Source organism: Protopterus annectens, chromosome 16.part0 (assembly GCF_019279795.1).
Source record: "Protopterus annectens isolate FY-2018-M chromosome 16.part0, PAN1.0, whole genome shotgun sequence".
NCBI classification, from domain to species: Eukaryota; Metazoa; Chordata; order Ceratodontiformes; family Protopteridae; genus Protopterus; species Protopterus annectens.
The window spans coordinates 111045777-111057819 of NC_056750.1; the positions used below are offsets into that span (position 1 = coordinate 111045777).

The 12043-nt window shown below is 38.8% G+C and overlaps 1 protein-coding gene across 1 annotated transcript in view; it reads left to right on the forward strand.

Moving 5' to 3' along the window:
- The window catches only part of LOC122790522 (protein mono-ADP-ribosyltransferase PARP14-like), a 456801-nt gene that overhangs the window by 103912 nt on the left and 340846 nt on the right, over positions 1–12043 (forward strand). Inside the window, exon 3 of the mRNA XM_044058073.1 lies at positions 1248–1381. Within this exon, the coding sequence (XP_043914008.1) occupies positions 1248–1381 (134 nt within the window). The remainder of the gene's footprint in view (positions 1–1247; positions 1382–12043) is intronic.

Here is a 12043-nt window from a genome sequence, read left to right on the forward strand (position 1 = left end):
ATTTATTTGGTGTCTGGGTAAGAGCATTGATTCAACAAACTCTTTTCCTGCCAAGGAGACTCAAAGTGGATTTTCCATTGAATTTGAGAAATCTGGGCAAGATGGAGGTGACACTGTGTACTGTCAGTGGCCCTGAGGCCATGCTATGTACTAAACTCAGTTTGATGACAGATACAGAGGAGGGATGTTTGAGTATTTGAATTAAGAAAGGGTAATTGTGCATGTTAGTCTTGCCAATGACATTTATGTAATTTTAATAGCCAGACTGTCAGACAAGATGAAGCTATAGGTTACTGAGTCAGCAGTTAATGTTCATAGTACTCAGGGAAACTGCATGGAGTTAAGTGTATTGGAATAACTCTTTATTTTACTTTTGAAACAGTTAGTTGTTTAAATGAACATATATGGTCTGTGTAGCTGAAAAATTTACAATTTAGCAATGGTTAACAAGAAGGGAACTTCATTTTCACTTTGCAGCATATTGTTTTATTAGACATTATCATTATGTGGTAACCATTTGAAATGCCGGGACCCTGTAGAGCAAGTTGTGAAATGCAGAGACTTAATGACGGAAAGAACAGACTTACAAATACCAAGTTTGAGATGCCATTTCTTGGAATATTCCCTTTTTCCATGATGTAGCTATCTTGGATTTGGTATAAATGAGTTCAGGCAAGTTTAAAAGAGATGAGCAATTTTCGAGATTCACTGTTCTCCGAGTTTTTAATCTTTTTTTGGGGTTTGTTGACATTGTATTTCGAGAGCCAACACTTCAATAGGGAACCTTGTTATGTTGCAGTTTTACTTGTGGAATCTGCAGCTTGATGTTGAAGTTATTACCACAGTACCCAAACCATGACATAGTGATGTGTCTGTACTGATAAATTGTAAATTAGTAATAGAAATCAGTGTAGTGCAGATTTGTGTCAGCATTTTCACTGCTGTGGTTAAATGTGTGCCATATGAATATGTAAGTATTTCCACTTATAAGAACATTGTTAACTGCTGGTGCAGATGTCATCCATATCCTTTTCACTCCAGGGCTGTACTGGTATTGCATTCACTTGCTAAGGTGACATTAGTAAATCTGATTTGTGTGTGCATACAGTCTGTGACTAAACTTCTTACAGGTTATGTAGAATTACTGGCACCAAAATTGACTTTTGCTCCATTTATTACATACATGCAGAAACATGATGTACAACAGTTGGTCATAGAGATAACAGCACAATGTTTTATACAATTAGGACAAGATTTTCCAAGGAACTGGGCTGAAATGAGCAGCAGTTTTATTCAAATCCCACTAGATCCTACATCGCCTGAATACCAAGATGTGATGAAACATTTTCAAAAAACAGCTGCTGGATATGAAGTAGTCAAGGTAATTATATACCAAATGTTTAAGATTAAAATGTTGTGCATGCCATAGTACTTAAGATTTTACATATTATTTTCTCTCTGTGTATCATTTTTAATATTTTTTTGTTTTTTTTATTGCTGGCCATCAAGCATTGAGACACCTTGCTTGTTGCCCATTTTATACCCCTTATTTCCACCATGTAAGCATTTTAAAATGTGGAGATGATGAATGGCGAGGACCCGATACATATGTGGATGGCAGGAACTTTTTTCTATGTACAGCCCTAACATTTCCCGGAATGTGACATGGATTGCGTTTTGTGGAGATAGTGTGCATATGCTTCTACTTGGGTGATTCTTGCCTCCATTTTAAAAAAAGAATATTATCGCTTGCATTTCTCAGTCTCCTCTACTTGACAGTGTAGTAGTAACTGATGCCCACACTTATGGCTGCCACATCCTCCCCCATCTTGCTGCCTGTGTGTTTCCTGGGACCCTCTTCCAACCTAGTTCTGTGGCATTATGGATGGTTACATTTCCTTTGGGCCGGTGTACAGGTTTTGTGGGAAATAAATCGCATGCTATTAGAGAGTTGCAGAACATGTTTGCAGCTGTTCAGACATGGGATACTACAGGCAAGTACAAATCTATGAAAAGGTGCTTGAATTGACCATACAGGTGAAATAATGCTGGTGAAGGCCTGCTTACTGTCCCATTCTACAGATTGAGGCATACTGTCTCTCAATGTCAGATGTGACGTTGGGTTTTAGTATGTTTGAGTGAATGAATATATGCTGAAAAATTCAAAAATACATGCTATGAATTTGTATTATGCTTTATCTTTAGCACTACAGCTGCATGGTGCTTTCGCATGTCAGTAATGCTGTTGAGCTCAGTCTGTAAAAGTAATAGTGATCCGCTTCATTTTCCTTACAATTTCAGGATACAGAAGACAGTTTTGGACTAGTCCCCCCCCCCCCCAACACACTCTCTCTTTGGTGCCACCTTGTGTCCGTGTAAAATGTATAATGGTCAAATTACACAGAGCCCAGAGTGGATGAAGTGTAACAGGGGAATTGTCATATAACATAGCCTCACAAGCCTTGTAATGGATACTTGTGCTTCAGAAGACAAGGCTAGCGGATCAGTGGATTTCCCTATCCCTGTCTCACACCTTTATCAGCCTTGTCACACGCACTCAGTAATTGGCACATATGGAAACTAGATGAACAAACTAGTCCACCACGCCACACGGAATCCAATAGCAACAATTTTAATGTTGTTGTTGTTGTTCTTCTTCTTTTGGCTTTTCACGTTTTTTCCCGGTTAGGGGTTGCCACAGCGGAACTTCAGTCCGCTAATGATTGGCAGTAGATTTTTACGGTTCTGGGGTGCCAACTCGACACCCAACCTTCATCGAAGACACGCCCATTTACGCATGTCTTTCGAATGCCACTTGACCACGAGGAGGACATGCAGACTCCACACAGAAGGCACTCCAGCCGAGAATCGAATGGGAGAACCTCTTGCTGTGAGGCTACAACGCTACCGCTGCACCACTGGATAGCAGCAACTTTAATAATGTTCAAAAATAGTTTATGCAAAAAACAATACAGGTTAAGTGCTTTCTTTCCAAATGAGGGACTTCATCAGAACACCGAAAAACAATAACCCAGCTCTTTTATATCTCCCTTAGTAATATTTAATTGGTTAATTGTTTAACCCTTTATTGATTAAAAAGTTTAAAAATGTGTGAAAAAAGTATAAAAATATATAAAATATGAAATATAATTATGTACTATGAATATACGCCATAAGTCAATATACTGGGTAAACATACACACATGCTTTTCCAGTGGTTTTCCTAGTTCATTCTGTATACCTTATAAAGAATAATTAAATGAGTTAATCAAAAACTTCCAAACTGCAATACATGCCATTATGTAAAAATGTATATGTTAAAATGCTACAAAAAAGATTATTTTAGTATTACAAAAAAATTATTACAAAACCAATATTACAAAAAATAAATAAAATATATATGTACAGGGGAAACAAAGATTATTAAACATCTACCTTTGTTTCCCCTGTACATATATATTTTATTTATTTTTTATAATATTTTGTAATCATTTTTTTAACACTTTTAACATATACATTTTTACATAATGGCATGTATTGCAATTTGGATGTTTTTGATTAACTCAGCACTTACCCTGTATGTTTTTTGCATACGTTGTTTTTGAACATTATTACAGTTGTTGCTATTGGATTCTGTGTGGCGTAGTAGACTAGTATGTTCATCAAGTTTTCAACTTTTCTTGGTTCCTGACATATGGAAACTACACAAAAGATATATTGTTTAGCACAGCAGTTATGCTCTTTTTGACAGTAGATGTCTGATAACTGAATGTAAAGTGCTTTTCGTCCGGTTGGATCACCGGATTCTTCAGCCAGAAAACAGTACACCAACACCAAGTTTAAATACAAAAACTTTTCCCTCCATTCAGTCATCTACCCAATCAAATAAACCACATCATTTAACGCTTATTAATCAGTTAGCATTCACTACTACTACTTAACCGTTTTAACCATGTACATTCATATTCACTAAGATATATCCCCATTTAAATTGCCATGTTTTTTAAACGTCACTTCATAATACTAATTTCCATATTTTAAAAACATAGATGTGTAAATACTGTTCCTAAAATATAAACACAAAAGTAATTGTTAAATAGTTAAAATATCAAATTCATCTAGTGAGACTTCTCAGTTTTAAGATACAGGCAATAGAAATCACTTCATTTAAGCCTGGCTTTCTACTAGAGTCAAGGCGTAACTGCCATAACACGTCCTGCCTTTCTAGAATTAAAGGGAAGGGGCCACCTCTTAAATTATATTTTACTTGGTCTATCACTCTAAAAGTAAATTCATGGTCCGGGTGACTACTACAATGCCTTGCCAAGGCTTTATCATTCTTGCCCTTGCTTATACTATATATATATATATATATATATATATATATATATATATATATATATATATATTTATATATATGCTCATAAGCCCTTTCCTTAAGTTTTCTGTCGGTCTTACCAATATAGTATGCTAGGCACAACTGGCATTGGACAATATAGATCACGGATTTAGAATTACAATTGTACCTCCCATTTATTCTATATGTTTGATCTTGAATTGTAAACGTGCAACCTGATGCCATGTATCTGCAAAGGCTGCAAGCCTCACATTTAAATATACCTGGCATTCGTGCGGTTATTTGTCTAGGCAGTTCTGCCAGTGACTTCAAGTTCCTGCCACGTTTAAAAATTACAGAAGGTTTTTCACATATTTTAACCAGCATTTCTTCCTCAAGTGAAAACACCCTCCAATTTTTAACCAAAATGTTCCTTATACTGTTCGCATCTACACTAAATTGGGTTATAAAGCTAGAGTGGCGCCCTAGGCGGCTGCCTAGTTGGCCTATGCCTAAGGTCAGCTATGGCCACCACCATGATTCACCATAGGGATGGTGTTCTTTTGGTGATGTGAAGTGTTTTTGCGCCAAATGTACATTCTCGAATTGTGGCCAAAAAGTTCAGCCTTGGTCTCATCAGACCATAACACATTTCCCCACATGCTTTTGGGAGACTTGATGTATTGTTTTGCAAATTTTAGCTGGGCCTGCATGTTTTTCTGTGTAAGAAAAGGCTTCTGTCTTGCAACCCTACCCCATAGTCCAGACATATGGAGAATACGGGAGATTGTTGTCACATGTAGTACACAACCAGTAATTGCCAGAAATTCCTGCAGCTCCTTCATTGTTGCTGTAGGTCTCTTGGCAGCCTCCCTGATCAGTTTTCATGTTGTCCTTTCATCAGTTTTGGAGGGATATCCAGTTATTTGCAACATCACTCTTGTCCCATATTTTCTCCACTTTTTGATGACTATCTTCACTGAGTTCCATGGTATATCCAGTGCTGTGGAAATTTTTTTGTACCCTTCTCCTGACTGATAGCTTTCAACAATGAGATCCCTTTGATGCTTTGTAAGCTCTCTGCCAACCATGGCTTTTGCTGTAACTGAGTAAATGTTAGGAAAATCCTACTAGGATAGCTGAACTTTATTTGGGGTTAATCAAATTCTCTTTAATTGATGGCAGGTGCGTACCCAAGAAGACTGAATGCTATAATTAAATCAAAAAGTGCTTCAACAACATATTAGTTTAAGGGTGTGCACACCCAACAAAGTATTAGTTTAAGGGTGTGCACACTTATGCAACCAACATACTGTATTTTTTTAAATATTTTTTCCCTTAACAGATTTGTTTGTTTTTCAATTGTACAGGTTATAAGTCACATTAAAGGTGGGAAAAGTTTTGAAATTATTTATTGTGTTCTCATTTTTTATATCACAAAAACCTGGCATTTTAACAGGGGTGTGTAAACTTTTTATACCCACTGTATGTATGTGTGCACATGTACAGTGACTGATTACTGAATATGGCCATGTACAGTGATTGATTAGTGGGTATGCATATTCAGTGGCTTATTACTGAATGTGCCCATGTACAGTGACTGAGTGTGCATGTTCAGTGTCTCACTACTGGATGTGCACAGATGCAGTGACTGATTATGACTGATTATTGAGTGCATGTTCAGGAATTATTGAAATGTGCAGATGCACAGTGACTGATTACTGAGTCGCTATGTTCACTGACTCATTACTGAAATGTGTATATGTTCAGTGACTCTTTACTGACTGAGCATGTTCAGTGACTCTTTACTGAATGTGCACAGATGTGAGTGGCTTATTACTGAGTGCATGTCCTGTCACTCATTACTGAAATGTGCATATGTCCAATGATTGATTACTGAGTGTGCACATTCACTGACATTATGGAATGTGCCCATGTTCAGTAACTGCTGAATGTGCATGCTCGGTGTCTCGCTACTGAATGTGCACAAATGTAGCAACTTATTACTGAGTGTGCATGTTCAGGAATCATTTCTGAAATGGCACATGAACACTGACTGATTACAGAGTGTGCATGTTCAGTGACCTGTTAGTGAAATGTGCCAATGTACAATGACTGCTCAGTGTGGATGTTCAGTGACTCTATACTGAATGTAAGCAGATACAGTTAATGATTACTGAGTGCATATTCTATGACTTATTACTGAAATGTGCATATCTGCATTGACTGATTACTGAGTGTATATCTTCAGTAAGTAATTGCTGACTGTGCATGTTTAGTGACTGATTACTGAATGTGCTCATGAACAGTGACTGCTGAGTCTGCATGTTCAGTACTCTTTACTGAATGTACACATATACAGGATACAGTTACTGATTACTGAGTGGATATTCTATGACTTATTACTGAAATGTGCGTATCTGCATTGACTGATTACTGAGTGCATATCTTCAGTAAGTAATTGCTGACTGTGCATGTTAAGTGACTGATTGATTTCTGAATGTGCCCATGTATAATGACTGCTGAGAGTGTATATTCAATGACTGTTTACTGAATGTGCACAAATACAGTGACCGATTAATGAGTGTGCCTGTTTTGTGACACATTACTGAAATATGGATATGTTAAGTGACTGATTACTGAGTGTGCATGTTCAATGACTCATTACTGAAATGTGCATAAGTTTAGTGACTGATTACTGAGCATGCATGTTCAGTGACGCATTACTGAAATGTGCATACATTCAGTGACTGATAGGTATGCATATTCAGTGACCCATTACTGAAATGTGCATATGTTCAGTGACTTGTTAATGTATATGCACATGTACAGTGATCAATTATCGAGTCTGCATGTTTAGTGATTCATTACTAAACCTGCACATGTACAGTGACTGACTACTGAGTTTACATGTGTAGTGACTTATTACTGAAATGTGCACATGTTCAGTGACTCATTACTGAGTGTTCATGTTCAGTGACTCATTACTGAAATGTCCATACATTCAGTGACTTATTACTGAGTGTGCATGTTCAGTGACTCGTTACTGAGTGTGGGTGTTCAGTAACTTGTTACTGAATGTGCACATGTACAGTGACTGATTGCTGAGAGTACATGTCCAGTGACTCATTTCTGAAATGTGCGTGTATATGGTGACTAGTGGGTGTGCATGTTCAGATACTTGTTACTAAGTGAATGACTACTGTGTTTGCATGGTTAGTGACTTATTACTGAAATGTGCACAAATGCAGAGACTGATTACAAGTGTATGCATGTGTACAGTAACTGATTACTGACTGTATAATGGTTGGTTACCTAATGTTAATATGCAGTGCATTATCACAAATTGTGTATTGTGTGTAGTGTCTGATTAATGAATATGTATACATGCAGTTCCTGAGTACTGATGATTCATGTGCAGTGACTACAGAATGTGTATGTGCATTGATCAATTGCTGACAGCGTAAGTGCAGTGGTGTGCAGTGACTGACTACTGACACTGCATGTGCAGTGATATGCAGTGACTGATTATTGAATGTGCATTTGCAGTTATTCATTACTGAAAGTGGAGGTGCAGTGATATGCAGAGAATGATTAAGGAATGTTCATGTATAATGACTGAATGCAGAGAATTTTTTGTGGTGGTTGCCTACTGAATCTTCATATGCACTGAGAATGCAGGCAAAGTGTCTTATTACTGAATGTGCATATGCCCACTGCTTAATTACTAACATCACATGTGCAGTGCATGATTGTTGGTTGAATATGAGCACAGTGACTGATTACTGACAGTTTAAGTACACTGGGTATTTAGAGAGTTTGTACTTGCTCATTGACTGATTACGGAGCTTTATGTGTACCCAAACTCTGCTTATTGAGAAGGCATGTAGAGTGAGTAACTACTGAATGCACATCCAACTGAATGCGCATATGCGCTGACCAGCTACAGAGTACGCTTATGCATTGAGTCATTCAGTGACTCACTACTGAGATGTGCATATGTTCCGAGTGTATGTGTTGAGGGACTCATTACTGAATATGGATGTGTAGTGATTGCTGAGTGTCCCTGGTCAGTGCCTCATCACTGAATGTGTAAATGTGCAGCTAGTGTATAGTAAATGGTGAAATACAGTGATGTGTGTGTGTGTGTGTATACAAATGCAGCTAATGATTATTGGATGTGCATGATCAATGCCTAATTACTGAATGTGTATGTGTACAGTTAATATATAGTAAGTGGGCAAATACACTGATTGTGAGTGTGTGTGTATACAGCTGCAGTTGATTACTGGATGTGCATGTTCAGTGCCTCATTACTGAATGTGCATGTGTACAGTTAGTGTATAGTAAATGGTCAAATACAGTGATTAGTGTTTGTGTCTGCATACAAATGCAGTTATGATTACTGGATATGCATGTTTAGCGACTCATTACTGAATGTGTGTGTGCACATGCTGATTAATTGTGCATGTGTATAGCAAATAAATCTGCATATGCAGTTACTGATTACAGAGTTTTCTATAAATAATACCTAATTGATATGTGTATGTGTACTGAGTGTACATATGTTCAGTGACTCATTACTGAGTGTGCATATGTTCAGTGACTCATTACTGAGTGTGCATATGTTCATTGACTCTACTGAGTTGCATATGTTCAGTGACTCATTACTGAGTTGCATATGTTCAGTGACTCATTACTCGGTGTGCATATGTTCACTGTCCGATTACAGTGTGTGCATGTTAAGTGACTCATTATTGAGTCCCTAGATGCTCAGTGACTCGTTTGTGAAATGTGCATATATTCAATATGTTCAGTGACTGATTACTCATTGTCTATTTTCAGTAATCGATTACTAAGTGTGCATATGTTCAGTGACTCATTACCAAGTGTGCATGTTGAGTGTCATTACTGAGTGTACATGTGTAGTGACTCATTACCGAGTGTGCATATGTACAGTGTGATTACTGAGTGTGCATATGTTCAGTGACTCATTGCTGAGTGTGCATGTTCATTGAGTCATTACTGAGTGTACATGTTCAGTGACTGATTACTGAGTGTGCATATTCACTAACTTATTACCGAGTGTGGATGTTCAGTGACTGATTACTGAATGTGCATGTGTACAGTGACTGATTAGATTGCATCAGCATACTGACTGGTTTGTTTACATAAGCATTGTGTCATTACATTTTTTATACAATTTCTGCTCTTGTGTCTGCCAGTTGTCAGCCCCCTTTCAGCCAGTGTGCCCATTTATTCCCTATCACCAGATGAGGATTGGCTGGGAGGAGCCATCATCAGGTTTTGTCTGCTAAGCCCTCCCCCCTCACTGCACCTTCTCAGCAACAGGCCATTTGTGATGCATGCAGTGGACATCAGCTTTGCACCACCACTTACCTCCGCAAGGGACTAACATAAGCAGGAAACCTCACCCACCAGAGACATTGCATGTGGTTTCTCCATCTTCATGAAGAACTCCAGCTAGCGCTTTTGCACATGTGCATTCCCTCTCCCCAGTATGGGCATGGTCATCCTTCCCCGCTAACAGAGTCAAGCACCTGAGCTGCTAATGTAACTCAGGTTGCCTGAGTCACAACCAAGGCAGTATTTCTCCATACCATCAATGCAAGCTGTGTTATTACAGTTAGTAACTATGGAACACAAGACGGGGTAAGGGACTGTTCATGTATTGCCTGTCACTATGCTTATCTATTAGAACTTCTACTCCTTAAAGGGTTAATCAGAGCATCTTTTTTATGGTGCATGATGTATTTTTCCTTGTCTTGCTGCTTTGAGTGATGACACTGTATCTGGGCTGTACAGGTAAACTGTTAATACGTGATGCAGTTTGTTAAAGCATTCTTTTCTCTTTTTTTTTTTTTTTTTTGTTGTGCTGCAGATTGATGTATTGGAATTCAGTAATCTTGAACTGATGCTTATTTAAGGATTTAATTTATGTGAGCTACATTTGCTGATTATTGACATTGTTATTGATTAGATTTAATATAGATCACATATTGCATGATGTGTCAAGGCTGGCTACTGAGTGTAAAAATTGGCTTTAAGTGATTTGGTCAGATTGAATAAAGCTGCCAAAAATAGTCATGGGTATTTGGCTGTGATAAGTGGGATGAGGATCTGACCTACTCTGACTTATGTCAGGAACCCATGCTAATGGTGCCGGGGGTCTGTGTACCCCTATTAGCAGTGTGTGCCCTCCGTAATGCCCAGCAGCCTGGGTCAGTAAGCTACTGGCTGGCCAGTGTCCAGTTGTTCAGCTTGGGTTACCTGGGATAACTCTGTTGTAAGAGGGCTGGACATACATTCAATCAACCTGCCAGACATGAACTAAGAATTGTTACACTTATGTTGCGTCACTGACAGGATGGAGTTTGGAAGTGGATAACATGATGTTAAGGAGTTGGCTTGACCTTCTGTGTATCGAGGAGACAAGATGGAAGGGCAGACCAGCAAGGCTACTTGTCTTGGGTTCCACAGTCTGCCACTTGGGGAGAACAGGCTAGAAAGGACGTGGGAATTGTAGTGAGGGAGAGGCTTCAAAAGACAGTGAAAGATGCTATCTGAATTAGTGACAGACTTATGGTAGTCAGATTCCAGCATAAGGGTAGGGCACTATTCGTAATGTCAGCCTGTGGTCCATACCAGGGTTGTGATACCGAAGAAAAGACTGCATTCATCAGCAGTGGCAGGATGTACAAGATAAAGTAGGGCAATATGAGTTGATGTTGGTAATGTGGGACCTGAATGCAGATATCAGGACAGACAGAACAGGGTTCAAAGACTGCCTGGGTCCACATGGGTGGGAAACAGGAATAAAGAAGGAGAAGACATCTAGACTTTCTGGCAAATGGCTTGATAGTGGGCAAAACATGGTTCAGCAAGAGAGAAAGAGAGTTACAAGATCACATACAAGAGTGGCCAAAATGCAACCCAAGTAGGCTTCCTACTTCTAAGGAAAAGGTGTTGGGGTAGAATCAGTGATTGCAAAGTCATCCCCAGTGAAACAGTCGGCCCACAGCATAAACCACTAGTTGCCACAAGGAGTAGTCAAAGAAGGCTGTAAGGTCAACGGAGACTAGACTGAAGACCTGGAAACTGACTATTCAGGTTTCTAGCACCTCAGAAAGAAGAGGAAATAGGTGGAGTTGGAGAAGAGTGGCAGCTCCTCAAAACAACATGTGTGCAGAGTATAGAAAAGATATACATCCGAGCCAGGTGTGGAAATAAGTTACATAAGGAAAACTGGTAGAAAAGATATACATCCGAGCCAGGTGTGGAAATAAGTTACATAAGGAAAACTGGTAGAAAAGATATACATCCGAGCCAGGTGTGGAAATAAGTTACATAAGGAAAACTGGCAGAGAAATGGAGAAGTCCTGGAAGTCATCAGAAGAAAGGAGGAGTACAGGAAAAAGTGAAATATAGAAAAGACAGACCAGGCAAAGAAGACATACTGGTTGACAAAAAAAAAGGCTAAGAGAACAGTCGCAATAGCAAAGAACAAGGCATCAGAGGCACTCTATCAGTTTCTGGAAAGGGCCTCAGCAGATGGTACAAAGAAACTCTATCAGGTTACGAGGCAAAGACAGAAAGATAATGAAGACAGTTGTCAGACATGCTTCATAAGGGTTCCAGGTGAGTTAGGGGAAAATTGGCTGCAGAAGGGTACTCAGAGCATTATGG